Source organism: Marmota flaviventris, chromosome 1 (assembly GCF_047511675.1).
Source record: "Marmota flaviventris isolate mMarFla1 chromosome 1, mMarFla1.hap1, whole genome shotgun sequence".
Taxonomy (NCBI): Eukaryota; Metazoa; Chordata; class Mammalia; order Rodentia; family Sciuridae; genus Marmota; species Marmota flaviventris.
In genome coordinates, this window is record NC_092498.1 from 20,049,556 (window position 1) to 20,070,485 (window position 20,930).

Genomic DNA, 20,930 nt, shown 5'->3' on the forward strand with positions numbered 1-20,930 from the left:
CGCTTTTCTAGAGACCAATTTCTACTTTCATCCTGTTTTGGAGAATTGTTTCAGATGCTCGAACACCTCTAATGAGCAGTCACAGGTCTGTGGTTTTAGTGCAGCGGCGGCGAGTTTTTGTGACAGTAGCGAATCCCCTTTTGAGTTCTTGGGTCTCCCAGGAAGCATCGACGGCGTGGAGACTTCACTTCCCGGCAGGCCCCGCGGCCGCTGATCTCGCGAGGCTTTCGTGGCACTTTCCCTTTGCTCCTCTCTGGCGGAACGACCCGTCCCGCCCCGCGTAAGGGCGCGCGGGATGCTGGGATATGTAGTCTGGCCGGGACTTGGACGCCCCCTCGGATGAATGGGGCCTGGGCTGACTGAGAACTACAGCTCCTCGGCTGGCAGCGTGGGTGGCGGCCTCAGGGGAAGAGGGAACCGCCTCGGCCCCGGGCAAGAGCCGCGCTCCCGGACCGCGGGCATGTCCATTGCCGCCTTCCTGGGGTAGCAGCGTAGGCGGGCGCCTCCGCCGCGCTCGCTCCCCTGCCCCCGCACCGGCCATGCGCCCGGCCTTCGCGGTGGGCCTGGTATTCGCAGGCTGCTGCAGTAACGTGATCTTCCTAGAGCTGCTGGCCCGGTGAGTGACCCTCTCGGGCCGCACCCGGGCACCCGGGGCTGGTCGGAGGAGAGGCGTCTCTGCGCGCCGCCCGGGGCCGCATCTCTGCCCAGTCCCCACCCCGCCTTGAGCGGTGCCCGGGCGGGAATGCATGAGCCCGGTCCGGCGTGGGCAGCCTGGGACCCCTTTGAACCCACTACTCTGCCCCTAGTCCTGCACACCGCCGGCTATCCCGCCTAATAAAGTCTGACAGCATCCCCGTGAGGGGACGGACACTGAGGGTGTTGCAGTCGTCACCCAGTTTCCGCACCCTGGGGGATGGAAGCCTGCGGAGTTTTTTAAGTGACTGGTCCAAGATGGGCAGGGAGCTGGTTCCTTCGTCCAGCCACTCTCTCCCCTACTTCCCCTTCAGCTCCAGCTCATTTCTTCGCCCAGTCAATGGCATATCCCGAGTTGAGCAAAGCGTTCTGGTTTTGTCCACACCGCACAGTTTCATCTTTATTATTGGCCCCAGAGTTGCCTGTGGCTATTTTGCCCAAACATACATCTCAGTGATGTAGAACAGATAATTATTATGTGGAAGATCAGTCCAAGTGACCTGAGAGATCATTTCCAGCTTTATGCCATCACAGGTTTTAAATTGGGAAACATGCATTTTGAAATGTATAAAATGAGAAAGGCTATGACACTTTCCCAAAGGTGACTAGACTGGCTTTATTGAGGTAGCTAGCAAATAGGGTGAGAAACAATGTGCAAAGTTCAGTGGACAGAACTGTTGCTGAAGAGACAACAGGTGGAATGGAAAAAGCTCTGGATTAAAAAGCTCGAAGTTATGAATTTCAGTCTTGACTTTGCCATCCACTGACTGTGTGCCCTTTTCAAGTTACTTAGCCTCTCTGGGCCTCCTTTCCTCTGCTGTAAAATAGTATCTGTGGTGCCATCTAGCTTCCTGTTTCTAAATTCTCCATTTATCTTCCAACTAATCCTATTGTCAAGAATTCACCTTTGCTGACAGTGAATAGGTGGTCTTTCACTACTTGTAAGTGGCAGAGCAAGATCTGTAGTCCAAGATGTTGTCTAAATTCCTAATTTAATACCCTCTTTCACCTCCCAGTTAATTTTGAACTTGAGTGGCAGATGGGTCTTGGTCATCCAATTCTTCATGTGATGCCTGCAAGAGATGTATTTTATTTGAAACCATTGATTAAATCATTCTGAAGCAACCAGTTAAGTTAAACTTTATGAGGAGTTCATTTTTGCTCTTACGGAGCTTGACATTTTATTATGCAGCAAGTGCTGATAAAGATCTGTTATTTGTCTTGGGAGTAGGTGGTGAAGGATATAAAAATGAAAAAAAAAAAACAAAAAAAAAAACCCCAACACCTGTATCCGGCTATAATCTGATACACTTCACAGGAAGGCCACTTTGGAAATTGACATATAGTTTATATCTATATTTTTTTAAATATAAAAAGTGATATAATTAGGTAGTCCACGGAAAGGAAGGTCAGAAAATAATAGTGCAATATTTATATTATATATGCCGTTAAATTAAATCTTGCCAAAAGATTTAATTGTATGATGCCAGAATATGCTAGCTACTGAAGCCTCTTTTTACTAGTTTGTGAGTCCTTGGCCAAATGACTTGATTCTAGCTGCCAAAGAGGGTGATGGTTCCATCAGGCTCACAAGTTTTAAAGGATTAAGTGAGATGCATGTGGAAAACTTGAAGCACACTGGTGGTTGACTTCCATTACTCTTAAAATTTTATTTCAATTCAGGTACCTTGTTTTATGAGATGTTCAGAAAAGTTATGGACAACTCTAACTTTATAAAATATTTCCATAGGAGCTTCTATTTAGAATACTTGACTAATTTATATACAAATCATCCCTCCTTCTTTTTCTTTTCTTTTCTTTTTTTATATATCTGCATTTTTGCATACAACAGTGGGTTTTCATTAAGTGGAGAGAAAGTATATTTGTTAAAATAATCAGTGATATGTGATATACCAGACCAAATAGCTGCCTTTTCCTAACTTGCTTGGGTAAGTCACAACTTTCGTGACAAATCAGTAAAATAGAACCTGCTTAGGCCACATAGTCTTTAAGGTTCTTTCTAGATATGATCTTGGAATTCACTGCTTTATCTGGGAACATCACAGTGGAAAGCCCATGAATTTTTTCAGAGCAGGAGCTGCACTTTTTCATGACTTCTTTATAACACTTAGGCACCATAGCAAATGGCAAATTTACTCTTAAATGTAAACGCTAAAGTTGACCTGTTGGGAAAAAAAAAAAAGAATTTTTTAAACCGTTTTTCCCAAATTGGGAAATAAATTCAGTTTGTTCTTTCTGATTTGTGTACCTATATTATATGGGACCAATAGTAAAATATAAACATATATTGCACTGAGCAGATCCATAGTAATGAATAAGTGCCTGCTCCCCCTCCTTTAAGAAGCTCCTTCCTACCTTGGAAACAAAATATTCATGTATCAACTAACAAGTTGATAGGCAAGGTATTGTATGTCTTACATTAGGAAAACAATCTGAAACATTTTCTATTTCCCATTCAATTTTTCAATTAAAGGCCTGATGTTGAATTAAATAAGTAAGTTTCCTGTATCTAGAAAAAGAAAAGATATGAACTATCTGATCAGTTCATTCTCTTCAAAGTTGCTTTTTTTAAAAAATAAAAATGTGGATTCTTGCCAAAGACAATTCAAAGTAAGAGCAGTTGTTGGCAGTTAATGATTATAATTCTTGGGGAGTAAAGTTAAAAGAACAAAAGATTTAGGGAAAAAAATTAAGTTTTTACTCTGAAGTTTTAAAATGAATTACTCCAGTTAAATATATAGAATTCCCTGAGAGATATACAATAATATGTGTTCCTAAAAAGCCAAGTAGATTTAGAAAGAAACTTGAGTTATATGAGTACATTAGGGAGATTTAAAAATTATATGGAAATAGAGACCACAAAAAGTAGATTATGAGTTGTCAAAGGACCTGGGGTAAAGAAGGGAGGGTGAGGAGTCACTCATATGCATACAGGATTTCCTTTGGGGAATGTCCTAAAATTAGCTAGTAGCTAAGGTTGCAAGACTAAAAAGCCACATTAAAAGCCATAGAATTGTAACGTTAAGAAGAAGAATAAGGATATATGCAAACCCTGTTACTTTGCCTAGAGGCCCTGAGAAACTTACTCAGCTCAGCTGTGTGGCCCTCAGTGTCTTGGGCAATAAAATGGGCATGCTACTACTTTAACTCCATAAAATAAAGGTAAAATAAAAACATGATGGCCCTTAAAAAATCATAAGGGGCCTTAGTTAGTGACAGAGCCTTTGTGAGGCCCTGGGTGTGAGGGCCTAGGTTTGGCTCCCGTAACAACAACAAAACATTAAAAAAATCATCTGAAGAATACACTTGTAAAGTGAATCTTTTTTAAAAAAATAAACTACCTTTTAAAAAATCTTTTGTACATATGCTAATATTCTAGATCACTCTTGTTAAAGTGAGGCATTCCTACATTCATTGGCTTATTTGAGTGAAGGCTGTGATTGGGGCTCAAAGATGGATGGGATGTGGTCTGTCCTCCAACATTCCCACTGTGGCACTGGGTTCTCACTGTCCATATTTCCCCTTTGGCTCCCTAAGCTGCTGTTGTCTTCCTGAGGGCAGGGATCAGTTGTCATTCACATTGGGAACTCCCTCTAAGCTAGCACCTAACTGTGCATAATCGGTTCTTGATAATGTTCATTAATTGACTTCGTCTGAGCTTTCCATAGAGACAAGATAGACAGGAAAGCAAGTTTTGAGCTTTTGGGCTCAGTCTTGTGCTTGGCACTTCATTTGTATTTTCTCATTGAATTCTCACTGCACTAATAATAGATCATTTTCATTGAAGACCTTTTAATATGCAAGACCCTAAGCACTGGTCATCGCTGGTGGTTCTGTTTGCCTTTGTCACTCTGGCAAGCACTGTGTTAAGTACTTTTTAGGGAGTGGCTCATTTACTCCCGAGATGAGCAACTAATAGGTTCCCATTTTAAAGATGAGAAAACAGGATTTAGATGGTATGTGATGAAAATGAATCTTGCATGTTAGTCTATACTTTTAACCACTATGGAGCATAGTAGTCTCCAATCCCATGTAAGGGGTCATGCGTCTTGCACATGCATGGCCAAATGCACATTCATGCACACTTCAACTCTGGCTGCACATTAGGATCAAGGAAAAACATTTTTTTTAGTACTGGGGATTTAACTCAGGGGCATTTAACCACTGAGTCACATCCCCAGCCCTTTTTATTTTTGAGACAGGGTCTTACTAAGTTGCTTAGAGCCTGGTTGCATTGCTGAGGCTGGTTTTGAACTTGCCATCCTCCTGCTGCAGCCTCCCAAGCCACTGGGATTGTAGGCATGCGCCACTATGCCCAGCCAAGGAAAACTTTTGAAAGTAGATTCCTAGGATCCAGTCCTAGACCAATGGAATCAGAAGTAGGAGAGTGAGCCTCTTAAGGCACATGGGCTTATAAACAGCGGTGGGCTGGAGGGAGTTCGGAAGCATTGTACCAGGGACCATCTAGGTTAGAATTCCTTCTTGGGGCTCTCTTATATAAGATAATGGTTTTAATTAGCTTCTTGAATGAGATAATGATCTTACATACTTATTTATGGATCCCTGCAATGCAATGTTTGGCCTTGTCTTTTGAATATGAAAAATGCTGAAAGAGACATTGTTGAATGGCATCTAAAATTAGAGATTTCAAGGAAGCCTTCTTAGGCAGTCCAGCTTAGAGCAGTGACAGGTCTGCTTCAGATGGTAAGCCTGACTTGCTGTAAGAATGGCTTATGCCTTAGCTTGTCTGTTTTTGTGCCTGATGGATATCTTTAAGAGTTTGTATATCTTGTTTAATATTATGCTACCAATAGGAAATGGAGTTTTGATAAATAGCAATGTATTAATATGTAACAATACAGTTAAATCCTGTATTCACTGGCTTTAGGTAAATATCTTTGATCAGGATGAAGAGAAGAATATGAAGTGGTGATTAATGGTAGTAAGGGAAATCTAGATGCTGTTTACTTGGTACTTTTTCCAGTGATCAAGCAGAGCTGAATAGACAAGCTCAAGAAAAACATTAGCATAGCATGTGACTAATTTTCAGAATGCCTCCAGCTGGATGTTAGAAGGAATTTTTCTACTTTGTGAATCTGTTCCCAATGGTCACCGTGGAAGATTCCCCAACTGTTACATAGATCACTGAAGAGGATCAATTGAATTCCACAGACATTTCTTGAGTGCCTAATAGATTTGAAATGCTGTGTAAGGATTGTGGTGAAAGGAACGATAGTAGTCTTTCGCAGTTTTATTGTCTTTGACACCAGAACCCTTTTTAGACAATTTTTCTAAATCACCCCTTCACAGATATACTATATTCTGGTTTATGCACAGGTGTGTTTTGTTGTACCTTATACTTAAAAGGGGTAAGATCCCTCCCCCTTCCCAAGAACTAGTTTTTACCCCCTCAGAGACACTATCTAAAATAACGTCCTTATCATCACCTGACCCGATGATTCCTAGTCAAGAGGGGTATATAAACATTCCAGGAGAAAATTCAGCCCCTTTCTGTCCTTGGGTTTTGCTACCTGTGCTGACTCAGCTCCTGGCGACAGGCCTTTTGGATCTCCACCAGAACATATAACTAGTCTCCTGCCAAGTACCAGGAAAGCTGTGTCACAGTTCTGGCAATGGGTAGGGCAGAGCAAATCTCACTCATGGCCTGCTACACCTGGGGATGAATAAATAAGAAATTTTTACACTTTCTGTGAGGTATAATGCTAAAGGTGTGTGATCCATGGTCTCTGAGAGCCCAGGTAAGGAAAGACAGTGGGTAATAGGGATCTATCCTTCTTGCTGTTTTGGAATTATAAATATAAGACCTTAGTGCTCTTTATCTCGGTCTTTGTGCCTTATTTTTCCTTTCTGTTACTCATCACCCAGGAAGCATCCAGGATGTGGGAACATCGTGACATTTGCACAGTTCTTATTTATTGCTGTGGAAGGCTTCCTCTTTGAAGCTGACTTGGGAAGGAAGCCGCCAGCTATCCCAATAAGGTATGACACATAAGTCTCTTTGTTTTGGGTCTTTTTAAAAAGATGAAGAGAGATGGAACCCATAGAAAAGGAGTATAAGACATTCTGAGATATATATCAAAGATATCAGTAGAATAATTCATTTTTTGAGTTTAACACATTGCAAAACTCTGGGGAGTCTATTTTTAGGATAAAATTCCTGCCACAACACTTTACATAACTGTGAGGAAGACAATAGTGTGTGCACTTGTGTTTGTGTGTGACTGCCCCTTTCTAAAACTGACTAACCTTGGGGACTATATAGAGGTGTACACAATTTTATAAGTGTACTAAATTCCCCTGAATTGTTCACTTTAAAATGGTCAATATTATGTTACATGAATTTCACCTCAATTAAAAGAAAATGAATAGCAAGCGAAGTCAGAATTGTTGATGCCAGACCTTTGTCCACTAGTCCACACTTGCATAACTGTACTCCTGAGGCCAGATAGAACACAGGGCAGTTCTTACAGTGAACAGTGTGTTGAAGACTCAGCCTTCTTGATGAGTGACTTGAGTGTTATCCATCCAGTTTTGAGTGTTGGAAGAATGGTGTCACTTAACCTGTGGAGAGCAACATTCCCATGTGACTATATCCAGGTACTCAGGTTCACCCTTGTTGGTATTGTTTTGCAGCATTCCTGAACAGTGCACACAGAAAATCTGGCTGAATTGTGTTATATTAAATATCATACTTTTAAATTTCTTGATGTGGGATGCTGTTTTAGTCAGCTTTTTTACTGCTGTGACTAAAAGATAGACAAGAACAAATTTAGAGGAGGAAGAATTTATTTGGGGGCTCTTGGTTTCAGAGGTCTCAGTCCCTAGACAGCAGGCCCCATTCCTTGGAGCGTGAGGTGAGGCAGAACATCATGGTGAAAGAATGTGGTGGAGGAAAGCGGCTCAGAATGTGCCGATCAGGAAGCAGAGAGAGAGTTCCCTTACCAGGGCGAAATATATACCCAAAAGGCATGACCCACCTCCCCCAGCCACACCCTACCTGCCTACTGTTATCCACAGTTAATCCTTACCAAGGAATTAATCATTGACTGGGTGAAGGCTCTCAGAACCCAATCATCTCACCTCAACTTTCTTGCATTGTCTTACACATGAGCTTTGGAGGGACACCCCATATCTAAACCATAACAGATGTTAAATATTCGGAATACTTTTTTTTTGCATTGGCTTTAATATCTTCATAACACTTCTGCTCCTGCAGGCCAGCATGTACCCTGCACTAGGAGCCCCAGTGACTTTTTACTTCTTTGGCCTTTCCTGCCTCTTCCCACTGTCTCTTCCCATCACCTCAGCCATTTGCGTGGATTAGGAGCGTATTCCGTGTCACCATAACTTTTAAGTATCCAGCTGACTGATCTCCCTTCCGCCCACTTTTGTTTATTCCTGTTTTACTTGTACCATTTCATTGTGGCACTTCTTGCTCAGTGGTTGTCATGATGTTCAGAATGAATTTCAACCTCCCCAGCCTGTCCTTGAGACTCCCATGATCTTCCCCCAACAACCACACTCCCATGTGTGTCCTGTTTGTGATAGCTATTTTATTTTCGGTTGTGAAACCATAATCAAGGTTTTACTCATGTAATTCATCCTCATAAGTGATTTCTAGGCAGTGCTAGGTCAGCAGCCATGTGGAATAATTGAGTTAATTATCCTGAAACACCTTGATGAACTCTTCTTGCCTCCCAAAGGCATCTCTTTAAGACAAGACTGAGAAAATTGTACAAGAAGCCTTGCAAAATCACTAATATATAGTATTAAAAGGTTGTGAAGAAACAGTTGCTAGTGATTTTGTGTGTATGTGTCACTGTGCTCTACGTTCATTGTTAAGCTTCTCAAACTTTCCAGGCTATGTTAATTTAGCCTTAGGCTTTACTGCTATTGTGATGTATAGAGAGCTCCATATCTAACCAGCAATATATAATAGGTTCTTGTTAGAGAAGATAACTTGGAACAACTCTCTGTTGTTATATCTCCACATGTGCAGAGGTGGAAATGGACAACATTTCATGAAGAACATGGAATCACTTATTTACCTTTGCCATGCATTCTTTAGTCATTGATTTTAAATATTTCTCTTATTGAATAGGTTCAATTGAATCATGAAATTGCTAATGTTCAACCCTTTTTGAATTACCAAAAAACCATGGCAATTTAATATGGTTTAATATATATGTGAAATTTATGTACAGTGAACCAATACAGTAATATTTATCTATTCACTTCGAAAAAGCCTATTGATATCTATTAACATTTTAAAAGTTTAGTTTTAAATGGCCACGTATATTTGAAAAAATAATTTCTTTAAACATATTCAGTAATTCAAACTTTTCCCATATTAGTCTGACTTTGTATTTTTATACATACATAATATTTGACTTCAGATGATAATAGTGATAGTCTTTTAATGTAAAGGAAACAAATTCTTTTTAGACTAAAATATAGATTTCCTTCTATACTTAATTTCTGGAAATAACAGATTCTGTGATTTGCTGTTCTTTCTGTATTTCAGGTACTATGCCGTGATGGTAACCATGTTCTTTACTGTCAGCGTGGTGAACAACTATGCCCTGAATCTCAACATTGCCATGCCCTTGCACATGATATTTAGATCTGTAAGTGCTGCCATGTGCATGTTCCTCTGAAAAGCATAAAAAAGTAGTAGGCTGACTATGTAGCAAAAGTAGAAAGGTCTTGTAATAAGTCTTTGGTCTTGGGTATAAGAGAATAGGTTTGTGAATGTGTGAGCAAGGATGGCTTTCACCAGAGAAGGAAGGCAAAAAGAAAGAAATGTGAAAGTGGACAGTTAACTTATTTTTTTGAAGTCTAATGGGTGATTATTAAAAAGAAATTAAAATTTCCCTGGGAAACAGATTTTACCTTCAATTTTCTTCATCTGGTTGATTTTATATTCAAACTTACTATTAATGTTATTTAACTTATTTCTTTTTTATCACTTAGTGTTTTTTCTTTTTTTTTTTTTAATATTTATTTATTTATTTTTAGTTGTAGTTGGACACCATACCTTTATTTTTATGTGATGCTGAGTATCAAACCCAAGGCCTCGAACATGCTAGGCAAATGCTCCACCGCTGAGCCACAGCTCCAGCCTTAGTGGGTTTTTTTTTTTTTCCCATTAAAAAAAATTACATTTACTTCTGTTACATGAAACAGATACAGATTGAGTATACCTTACCCAAAATGCTTGTGACACTAGTGTTTCCAGGTTTGGAATATTTGCATATACCTAAAGGGATAGTGTAGGTTGTGGAACCCAAGTCTAACCACATAATTTACTTATGTTTCATATGTACCTTATACACATAGTCTAAAGGAAATTTTATACAATACATTTAATGATTTTGTGCATGAATCAAGGTTTGGGGCATGGGATTATCTACTTGTGGCGTCATGTCAGCACTCAAAAAGTTTTGGATTTTAGAACAGTTCGGATTTTCAGATCAGGAATGCTCAAATTGTACTTCTCTTTTCTAATTTTTTTTCATCAAAAACTTGAGCTAATAAAGGAAAATTTTTGACAAAGGGAATTTTTCCCAAAGTAGTACAAGTTTTCTTCTTTTCCTAATGTATAGTGGGAGATCCATGTGTGGTTTGTATATAAATAAGAACAGAGTATGCCCAGAAGAGAAGGGAAGACTTCAAGGGTCATGTAGGTAGGATTGCAAAAGACTGCAGAATGGGTGGTGATGACTGGAATGATAGCATTTCTGGGTGGCCTGAGATTTTTTGTGACATTGAATGTGCTATTTCTGAATGTAAATATTAATTATAATTATTAAGACGAACTTTAACACATAGTAGACTTTAATAAACACTTGCTGATTGATTGACATCTTTCCAGAGTGGGGAGAGAGATCCTTGTATGACTTCTTTCATTAAAACTTCAGGTGAGAAGAAGCTTATTAAAAGTCTTAGAAATTAGATGGAAAACTGGACAAAAAGAAGTCTATTAAATCATTTATTCCTATTAGTCATAACTTCTGTGACCAGTTATTGAGAATTGATCATTTTTGTTCTCATTATTAGCTCGTTACTGTTTAACACGAGAGATCGTTGTGCTCTATACTTTTTGCTGCCATAGAACATCTGGACCTTATTAATTGTTTATCCATCCTCCTTCATTCCATGTTTCCCCCCTTGTACACATTCATATTCATTTTGAGTTATTTTCTTTCCCTGGTGCACTAAGACTCTTTTTGTTATTCTTGTTTCCTTTTTACAGGGCTCCCTCATTGCCAACATGATTCTGGGAATTATCATTTTAAAGAAAAGGTAAACAACACACCTTCGTATTTTATGTATAGAAGTGATATTCTGAGCCACCATCCCTGGGGTTATCATCTGGATTCTTTTTCCCTTTGTGGTTGTAAGTTTGCTTTTGGCCATCTACCTTTTTTCTTAGTTCTTTTTCTAAAAATGGTGCACAATGATATAGTTTCCTGAGGCAGTTGGCCAGGTGAGTGGGCTAATCTGTGATTTTGGAGTAGTATCTTCTCTGAGTTGATTAACTCTTGTCATGACTAAATCTATGGTACCATATGTACCTATTAAACCAATAGAGCTTCACTGTGTAATATGGTTACCACTAGTCATCTGTGACTATTTACACTTAACATCTAAATTTAATTTTTATTTATTACATTTATTTTATTTATTACATTTCATTTTAATTTTTTTTTAATCCTTCCCTGAGGCTTTTGCTTGATCACCAAAAATCTGAAAGGGATAATAATGATGCTATTTTAGTTAATGTGAAATGTCGCTATTACTATCGCTCATCGTTCTATAAATTGAAAATTCTCTTTGTCCAACTATGCCAACATTCAAAAGCAACATTTAAGTTATTCAGAAAGTTTAGAAATAATACCATCCTCAGAGAATGTTCAATTTAATCATTTTCTGAGCATTGAATGCTGCTACTGGTACCTGATGGTCTATTCTTCCTCTTTGGTAGTGTGTGTCTTAGGACTCAGGTTTGAGTTCTATAAAGACAGGGAAAGCCACCGAGCCCAGTTAAGACTGGCCAGGCTCCCTATGGACTCTTGAGAGCAGAATGCAGTGTCATGCCTGGTCTGTGTCTGTTTCTATTTTTGTTTCCTGATGCAGCAATCTGTTTATCAACAAACTGTTGGAAACAAATTATTTTAACCACCCCAGGGAAAATGTTTAGGAACCAGTCAGTACCCTGATTCCTTCATGTACCTGCCTGTGTGGACTCTGCTGGAAGGTCACATTTTAGTGATTTGTACTTACATACCCCATTGACTACAAATGTCATTTGGAAATGTGTTTTCCTGTGTTTTGTTTTTATTTTGCAGATACAGTATTTTCAAGTATACCTCCATTGCCCTGGTGTCTGCAGGGATTTTTATTTGCACTTTCATGTCAGCAAAGCAGGTGGTAAGAATCAGCTCACAAATCATTTATATTCACTACTTGCCATTGGGGCCTGGTTACCAGACACTCATTAATAATAAAACAAATTAAAACTTTTGTAATGTAAGGATTTGAGTCTCTGCAAGAGAGGAATGGAGGGAAATGGATAGCATAAATACTTCCCTTGTCTCTCTTGCATGTTGCATGTGATTCTGGTCTCTGTATCTCTGTATTTTCTTATTTCCTAGACTTCCCAGTCCAGCGTGGGTGAAAATGATGGATTCCAGGCCTTTGCATGGTGGTTACTAGGCAAGTACAGTAATTACAATAAAGCTAATTGCCTCTGAAGTTGTGTTTGCTTAGTTTTCTCCTAAGGGAAGTGTTTCTTGGCAAGAAGCTTCAGCTAAAAAAAATTATGTCCTGGAAGAGAGGGGATCCTGTATTTCTAAACCTTAGCATTCAAGAAATGAAAAAAAAAAAGTCCACATTTGTGGCAGAGTGTTGGACAACATGGATCTATATGTTTCTTGGTTGCCACTGGCCTTGAAAGAAAAGTGTGTCTACTGGCCTGCCTAGCATGCTCTGAGAGCAGTGCGTGGGCTGTCAGCCATTTCTTCATGATCCATCTGCTGAGTAAAAGCATCTGCAAAAGAAGGGCACATTAACCAGTTGACTCTTCAAATTTCCAAGGGACCCATTTCTAAATCTTAGATTTATATTCTTCATAGGTTAGCTGTTCCAGATGGCAGTGTTCCCGAATCTAACCGATCATCATAATCTCCTGGGAATTCTTTTTTTCTTAAATACAAGTATCTCTTTGTAGAATTAATTAGAGAACTCCTAGAGAGCCTTGTTCTCAACACTGTCTGATTTGGAGGGAAACTCTTTCCATGTACTTTCAGTAATAACAAGAACAGATTGAGACTGACAACGTGGAAGGGAAGTAGCAATAAAAGACTGTGGTTCTCTTTTCTTTGAATTTTATCCCTTTAGGTTGCTATTCTTAACATAGAAAGATCTGTATGAGCTATGAGAAAAATACTTTACCTAATGAGAAAAGTTTCCAAAGGATATGAGTATACAATTCATGGGGAAAATTAATAAATGATAATTTTATGTTAAGCTTCACTAGTTTGTTCGTCAAAGAAATGAAAATTAAAACCAAAATACAATACCTTTTTACTTTGTCCTGTCATATTGGCAAAATGATAAATGATTATTTTCATTGCTGCGAGGGTACAGAATGACAAAACCATTTTCATATAAATGATTAGTTTAAATTGACACAGCCTTTCTGGAAAAATATTATATATTGAGTTTTTAAAATGTCTTCAACCTTTGATTCGGTAATTCCATTTATATGTTTATTCTAAGGAAATAATCAAAATGTTTAAAGGTTTGTGTACAATGATACATATTGATTTCAATGATGAGGTAATTGGAAATAATCTAACCATTCTCCCTGAAAGACATTTAAGGGAGAATGGTTAGATTATTTCTAATTAGATTAGATGGTTAGATTATATCCAACCATGTGATAGAATAATATACAGTCATTAAATCACAATTTTGAAAAAATTTAATGAAGGACTTGAAGAAAAATGTGAGAAAACATCCCAAGAAAAGCAAGATATTATATCGTGCATGCAATCTCATCCCATCTTAGAATAAAAATATATGCATTAGATATAGAGAGATGTAGAAAATAAAAGGTTAGATGGTGATATTGTGGTTGATTTTTACCTATTTTTAAAATGTTGTACATGTTCTACATTTAGTTTATAATATCTGTAGAACTGTAAACAAGCAATAAATGTTCTTTGAGGAAACATCTGAAAATGAACAAATGCAGGCCATCTTGTAACCCAGTGTTTGTGTCTTAGGCATCGGGGCACTGACTTTTGCTCTTCTGATGTCAGCAAGGATGGGTATATTCCAAGAGACTCTCTACAAACAATTTGGGAAGCACTCCAAGGAGGCCTTATTTTATAACGTAAGCAACTTCTTATAGGTGGGGAAGGTGGAAATTCCTGCATTATAGTGTGTTATTTCAAGTGAAAGATGCCATCCTTCTGATGTCATTAAAAAGCCTTGAGACCCAGAGACTGAAGTGCTTTTGTGAGGGAGCTAGTGCACATTCTGAGCCACAGTTGCCTACATAAGACAATCCTTATCAGCCAATGTGAATGAAACATCTGTTAGGCAGGAGCAACCTCCAGGGACAAAGCACCCTAACCTGCAACATTCTTGTAGATGAAATCGAGTTAAAACCAATATGGAAATCCTGAAAAGGAAAACCAAGTTCCAAGAGCAACAGGCAAGGGAATTTGTGCAGGCAGGCATCTGTGGTGTAGTTTGGGGAGGATGGGGTGGAGAGGCATAAGTCCCCCAGATGGGTTTTATTCACTTAATAGTTTAATTATTATATGTGCTTTGTTTTGAACTGTCACTTCCTCTAACTTTCCTCCTCTTCTTCCCTCTTGGCTATTGAGATACCCTCAGAGCATAGCCAGTCCCTTAAGCTGAGAGTGAGGCAGTTGCCCTCATGCAGGTAGCCAGGGATTCTTTCACTGCTGACTTTTTGTACTGAAGTTGCAACCAAACATTTTGAGATATTTAATTGGAGCCAGGGTTCGTGGCTGGGAATTTTAAAACTTAAACATTGTGTTTGGTTCATATCTCCAATGCCAGGCATATGGTAACTGCTCAGTGAGTGTTAGGTGTGACTCGTCATTACTGATGGGCAGGGTGGGGGCTGTTGTCGAGCACCTTCGTCATTGTTGGCCTATCATATCTTTTTTTCTCTTCAGCCCCTTCTAATTTTTACCTTCATTTATTTTTCCCTGATTTTGGATTGTCCTCAAATCTCTTTCCCACTAGCTTTCTGAATTCCCTGAAATCTGCCTCTGTATTCTTTATAATTCTTAGATCCATTGTTTGCTTAACCTTTCTCAAAAATAAATAAATAAATAAATAAATGTGTCAAATCCTTTTGGACTGTTTTTAAGTTTCCCCCTTCCCTTTTGTTGAGGAAAGGATGCTGGCTCCTTTGCTTTTATCTGTGCATGATGCCAGGTGGAGGCACTGATACATTTAACTTAGTCTAACTTGCTTTTCTTTATATTACTTATCAAACAATTTGTACAACTTTCAATTACTGTTTTGTATGTTCTTGCACTTAACTTTATATGACCCATTTCTTCCCACAGCACGCCCTTCCACTTCCTGGTTTCATCTTCTTGGCCTCTGATATTTATGACCATGCAGTTCTATTCAATAAGTCTGGTGAGTTTAGGATTATATGATAGAATTACATACCAGTTTCTGAGGCAGAGTCTCAGTTTTGCTTTTGATTTGACCATAATTTTTTTCATTATTATTTAAATCATCCGTCCCTTCCAAAACTATCTTCCTCCAACCTTTCAGGAATATAAATGGTACTATTAATTAGTAGTTGTAGCAGCAATAGCTTTCTGTAGGCACTTCTCCATTTTTTGCAAATTAAGTAAGAAAATATCTTCACGTTTCTATTTTGCTTTGGAATTTGCGTGTTTGCCTTTGAATCGAGAGGTTTTGGGAATACAAACAACTAGTAGCCACACAGAACAGAGATCTGCACCCTGCAGATTTGGGCAGCAGTCCAGCTCTCTCTGGTGCTGCTCATCCTTTTCTACTGTGAATGGCAGAGCTGCTCATGGATGCAAGCTGCCTTGGTGCCAAGAAAGATGGGCGTAGGATGGTGGCAGGGCTTGTTTCCTAGTGACCGGTTAGATAGGCAACAAGAATAAGCAAATTAGTTTCAAGTGTCTACAGTATAAATGTAAAGTGGCCATTTGATTAATTAGCTATAAATTGTCAGTCAACTTGAAGGAAACTACTGTGTGATCTGATTATCTACTAATGATATCATCATACAGACAAATGAGCACACAGGGAACAAACGGCATTTAAAATCAGGCTTTATGTTGCATATACCTTGAATGGTAAGTGCATTCTATAGCCTGGCCTTAGGGTCTCATCGGAGCATGAGTTCTAAAATTAGGTCTGCTCTCTGCATGACAGTGTTATAACTGTGTTATCTCTCTCATTTGGCCAAATATATATAATAAAGGTAATAGTATATAAGAAAGTTGGAAAGTTTCTGAATAAGAGAACCACTTCCGATTATTAACAACATAGTTTTGAAGACCTCTGAGAGTCACCTCAGAGCAATAACTCTTGTGGCTGTTATTAACCATTAGAATCAAGGCAGGTAAATTGATGGGAGGTCCAAACCTATTGGCAAGTGAAATAAAGCTGCTATTTCTATAATCATTTATTTATATTGCCTTTTCGAAAGATGAAAAGTTTAGCTATCAAAAAGTGATCTTGGGGTCAGGTGTGTAGCCTAGCTAGCATGCCCAAAGCCCTGGGTTTCCAGTACCACAAAAAAAAAAAGAAAGAAAGAAAAGAAAAAGAAAAACTAGTGTGACCATATCCTCTCAATCTTTGCAGAACTCTATCAAGTTCCAGTTGTCGGTGTGACAGTGCCCATCATGTGGTTCTACCTCCTCATGAATGTTATCACTCAGTATCCTTTTGATTTCCCATATATATATATGGTTTCTTCATGTTATTTTGGCCTAGAATGTTTATTCTTTTCTTCTAACAGGTGTGGAGACATGAGTTTGGTTTTTTTCCTTGATTTCTTCCTGTAGGGAGCAGGAAGCAGAGAGACATATTCAGGGAGTTCCTTTGCAAAGGGCAAAGGGACAGTGGTGCAATGGATCATTAAGTCTCAGGGAGCAGGGAGGAATGCGCTGGTGGAGTGAAGGAGCCCACTGGTTAAACACTAGTCTATGGCATGGACAGTTTGTGATTTTTTGCCCAGGCTTTTCTAGTATTCCAAGATATTTCCAATTATCACAAGTACCCCAAGCTTTGAAAGAAATTTCAAATTAGTCAAGACTCAGTTGTTTTTTTTTTTTTAAAGAGAGAGTGAGAGAGAGATATATAGAGAGAGAATTTCAATATTCATTTTTTAGTATTCGGCGGACACAACATCTTTGTATGTGGTGCTGAGGATCGAACCCGGGCCGCACACATGCCAGGCGAGCGCGCTACCGCTTGAGCCACATCCCCAGCCCAAGACTCAGTTTTTTTAAGTAATCATTTTTAATGACCTTAAGTACCTTTTAAAATCTGTTAACTCTTTGAAGTAGTGAAACAGTTTGATTTGACCTCAATCCTCTGAAATCCTAAAAGTTCCTTTTTGGAGGAGGGTGCACAGAAGCTGAGGACAAGACAAAATAAAGGGAGATGGGATCAGCCTTACTGAGAATGTTGCCCTTTTGTTATCTCAGAGGCAACCTTGGTTGTAAACCACAGGAAACATCCAGAATAATAATGGGAGATCTTGAGGTAGTTTCCATCTGAGATCTATAAATGGAATGGCAGAACAGGAACTCTGCAGGATGTTCTGCTGAGGAGGGGCCATAGAGTGCTGTGATAGACCCTCCTATTTTCTTAGAAGGTGAAAATTTAAGCCAAGAGCCATGCAGAAGTTCCCCCCACTGGCCTCCCAAGTGCAGTTTACAGAAAACGACCTTAACTCCATTCCAGGTACGTGTGCATCCGGGGCGTGTTCATCCTCACAACAGAGTGTGCCTCCCTCACCGTCACGCTTGTTGTGACTCTACGCAAGTTCGTGAGCCTCATCTTTTCCATCCTGTACTTCCAGAACCCTTTCACTCTGTGGCACTGGCTGGGCACCTTGTTTGTCTTCATTGGGACCTTAATGTACACAGAGGTGTGGAACAACCTAGGAACCACAAAAAGTCAGCAGCAGAAGGCCGACAAGAAGAACTGACATCTGCCTGGAAGATGACTAGTGTTGTGTGCAGGAGGCCTCCGCCCTTTTGCTTTGGTTAACACTGATGTTAACCCAGGATGGAACCAGACATACCCCAGGGATTACTGAGAAGGAGGGGACGTTTTCCGTTTCTCATGGCCATCCAAACAAAGTTTGTAGACTCTGAATAGACATCCCTTAACCCTAAAAATAGGAAAAAGAGTAGTTCTGTATTATCACACAGATCATTCGTTATTTGTTTACCAGGATATTCAGAACTGTGCTTGTTTGTTAAATTCCAAGTCCCTAGAGCTGTGAGTCTTGTATCTGTGATCTCAGACAAGATCATGCCTTTGTTACTGTTCTGACATTCTCTGCCATAATAATCATTTGTTATCCCGTCCCCTTTTTCTCCTGCCCCCCCCCCTCATTCTTCAGCAGCACTTTGCAGTCTGTCAGGTACTCCAGGCACCATCTTCCACTGAACAACTGAGTGGCCCAGCAAACTCTGAGCTCTGGTGACACTGGAGCGTACTGGCAGGCCCCCTTTACTACATTTTGCTTTTTTCCCCCATATGTAAACACTTGTTGCAGCCCGACAGCGTCTCACAGCATGATGTCTATTTCTCTCAGTGCAAATACCTCTGCTGGTCTTATTATTATAGGATATTTACGGACAGATACCAGGTCAGAGCACAACAAAATGAGTGCTCAGAAAGCTGAAGGCCTGCACTGTGTGAGCTAGGTTTTCTCTCTGGCGGTTGGATATAAGGAAATACATAAAACAGCTACCAGTTAATACTCTTTAAAAATAATTTATTACCCTTAGTTAACTGATTTTTCAATCCAGGTTGAAACTTTTTTTCAACATTTATTAAAAGGGCGAATAAACCATTTTATAGAACATTAGACTCATTTACAGCAGGAGACATCTCTTAAATGCCTTTCTCATTGTCTGTGAGGACTATATAATTTGTGCTTCAGAGAAACATAGTTTGTTTATAAAAATAATTTAGTGTTTAAGATATCCACAACTCTACCCCAAAGCACAAATCAAATAGCAAAGGACACTAGCCAGACCGTGTAAGGTGTGGCGCCTGCGTGCTCCTATAGCAGCTTGCCTGGTATAATAGATGAGTAACAGGAGACGTGGTCTTGGGATTATATTAATACCTGCATATATCCTTTACCAAGATTCTGTTACTATAAATGCTGTCTTTTTTCATTGTTTTGTAATTTATTTTTTTATCCTTGGATCAAACCCAGGCCTTATCCATATTTTTTACTTTATTTTTCATCCAACTAAACCATTAATACACTTGATGAGTTTATGTCGGTTCTAATGTGTTCAGACACAATCCCAGCAGTCAATGCTTTCTTGTTTTTGTTTTTGTTTTCCTTTTCCCTTCTTCCTACCCAGTTGACTAAAATGAAATGCTGCAGTACTTTAATTTGGTCAGTGCTAGAAGTGAGGAAAGCAAGGACGGCTGAGCTGATCCATGCCACCTGTAAGCCACCTCTTGTAGGAAGATGATGTGGTATTTTTACAGGATTCTAATAAATGTCTTGTGGTCATTTGCTGAGCACGTTCTTCTCATTTTTTTTTTCATTCACTTTCTACTTTCCAGTTTCTTCACTGAAGCCCCTTTCACATGTGTTTTCTACTGAGCAATACCTATAACTGCATATCTATTTATGCCTCTATTTTGGGAGGCCTCTGAGTGTTTTTGTAGATTTTTACAGGGTATTTCTACCTGGGTAGCGTGTATTTTGTTATGCATTCTTATTGTTTTTAAGGAAAGGCATCTGTACAGGTGAGAAGCTGGCAAAATATATGACTGTAGATAAGTACAAACTTGAAGGTTAGTGTGGAAATGTTTGCATGCTCAGAATGGGGCTGAGATCTTGACCCGCAGACAGAGGGCTGTCTTTGGAAAACAATAGTTTTATTTGGCTCTTTTTACCCTAAACTTTGGCTGGCCTCACTCAACAAGGTCAGAATTGTGGAGAGGAGAAGTGAAAACTATTTGACTAGGAATAACCCTCAACCAGTGAATTGGCTTTGGATGTGGGCCTGTTCGCCAGTGGTCCAGTTGGCATTGACCTGAACAAATACATAAATACACATGGAGAAGAATCACATTATGGACATCCAAAAGCAAGATCCTGAATTTGTTGTATTTTGTGTATCTTTGGCTTGGAGCGAAAGAATTATGAGAATTTGCCATTATTAGATAATCAAAGCATTTTGGTATCAGTGGCTTTCTGCTGAAAAATGTGACTGACTCTTATTGAAGGCATTTCACTGTTAGACCGAGAGAACTGTCAGTATAGATAAAATGCATTCTGTATTACTCTTGATTGGAGTGATATTTGAAAATTAGTATAAGCAGTATTTGTAACCACAGGAACTAGTCATAAGCCTTAGAGTATGTTAGATATGTCCTTAGAATATGTTGGATATGTCCTTAGAATATGTTGGATATGTCCAGAGCTGGGACAGGAGCATGGGCTTCTCAGCCTTGTTGTGTGTTCTTTCTTTCCAGGATCTTCCTCACTGTAGACATTCCAGGGCTGGGAGAGGCCTGTGATCTGATTCATTCCTGTATTGCCAGCCCCTGGCATAGGGTCTGACTTGTATTATATTCATTCATTCAATGAAGGCTTGTCGAGATCTCTTCCTCAAGTTTTGAGAAATGGTTCCTGACACTTGCTCCACTCTTCAGCTAGTTGGGAAGTAAGACAGTAAGGGAAAACATTCCAGAGGTTTGAGCAGAAGAAAGGAAGGAGGGATGTTGGGAGATTATATAGCATGTAGCCTGCTACCCAGCCTTTTGCTCTCTTGAATGCCTGGTGGTAAGAGGGAGAACAATATATATCTAGCACCTTACATATCTGGTGCTCAGGAAGAAAGTAAGAAGATACCTAGCAGAGCAGTAAAGGTTTCTGAGGTTTT

General features: G+C 39.3%; 1 protein-coding gene across 1 annotated transcript; it reads left to right on the forward strand.

Annotated features, from left to right (window-relative positions):
- The first annotated feature begins 316 nt into the window (after positions 1–316).
- Positions 317–19,557, forward strand: Slc35b4 (solute carrier family 35 member B4). The gene is made up of 10 exons (XM_027950136.3): positions 317–616; positions 6,601–6,714; positions 9,260–9,362; positions 10,991–11,040; positions 12,087–12,168; positions 12,393–12,453; positions 14,028–14,137; positions 15,354–15,429; positions 16,639–16,714; positions 17,746–19,557. The coding sequence occupies exons 1-10, from the start codon at positions 540–542 to the stop codon at positions 17,990–17,992; spliced, it is 996 nt and encodes a 331-aa protein (XP_027805937.1). The 5' UTR covers positions 317–539; the 3' UTR covers positions 17,993–19,557.
- The last annotated feature ends 1,373 nt before the right edge of the window (positions 19,558–20,930 follow it).

Excerpts from the sequence above, each read along its gene's own strand:
- Slc35b4 (XM_027950136.3), top strand. The coding sequence starts at position 540 with ATGCGCCCGGCCTTCGCGGTGGGCCTGGTATTCGCAGGCTGCTGCAGT. Across the intron at positions 12,454-14,027 it reads CTTTGCATGGTGGTTACTAG|GCATCGGGGCACTGACTTTT; the intron begins GCAAGTACAGTA and ends TTTGTGTCTTAG. Across the intron at positions 14,138-15,353 it reads AGGAGGCCTTATTTTATAAC|CACGCCCTTCCACTTCCTGG; the intron begins GTAAGCAACTTC and ends TTCTTCCCACAG.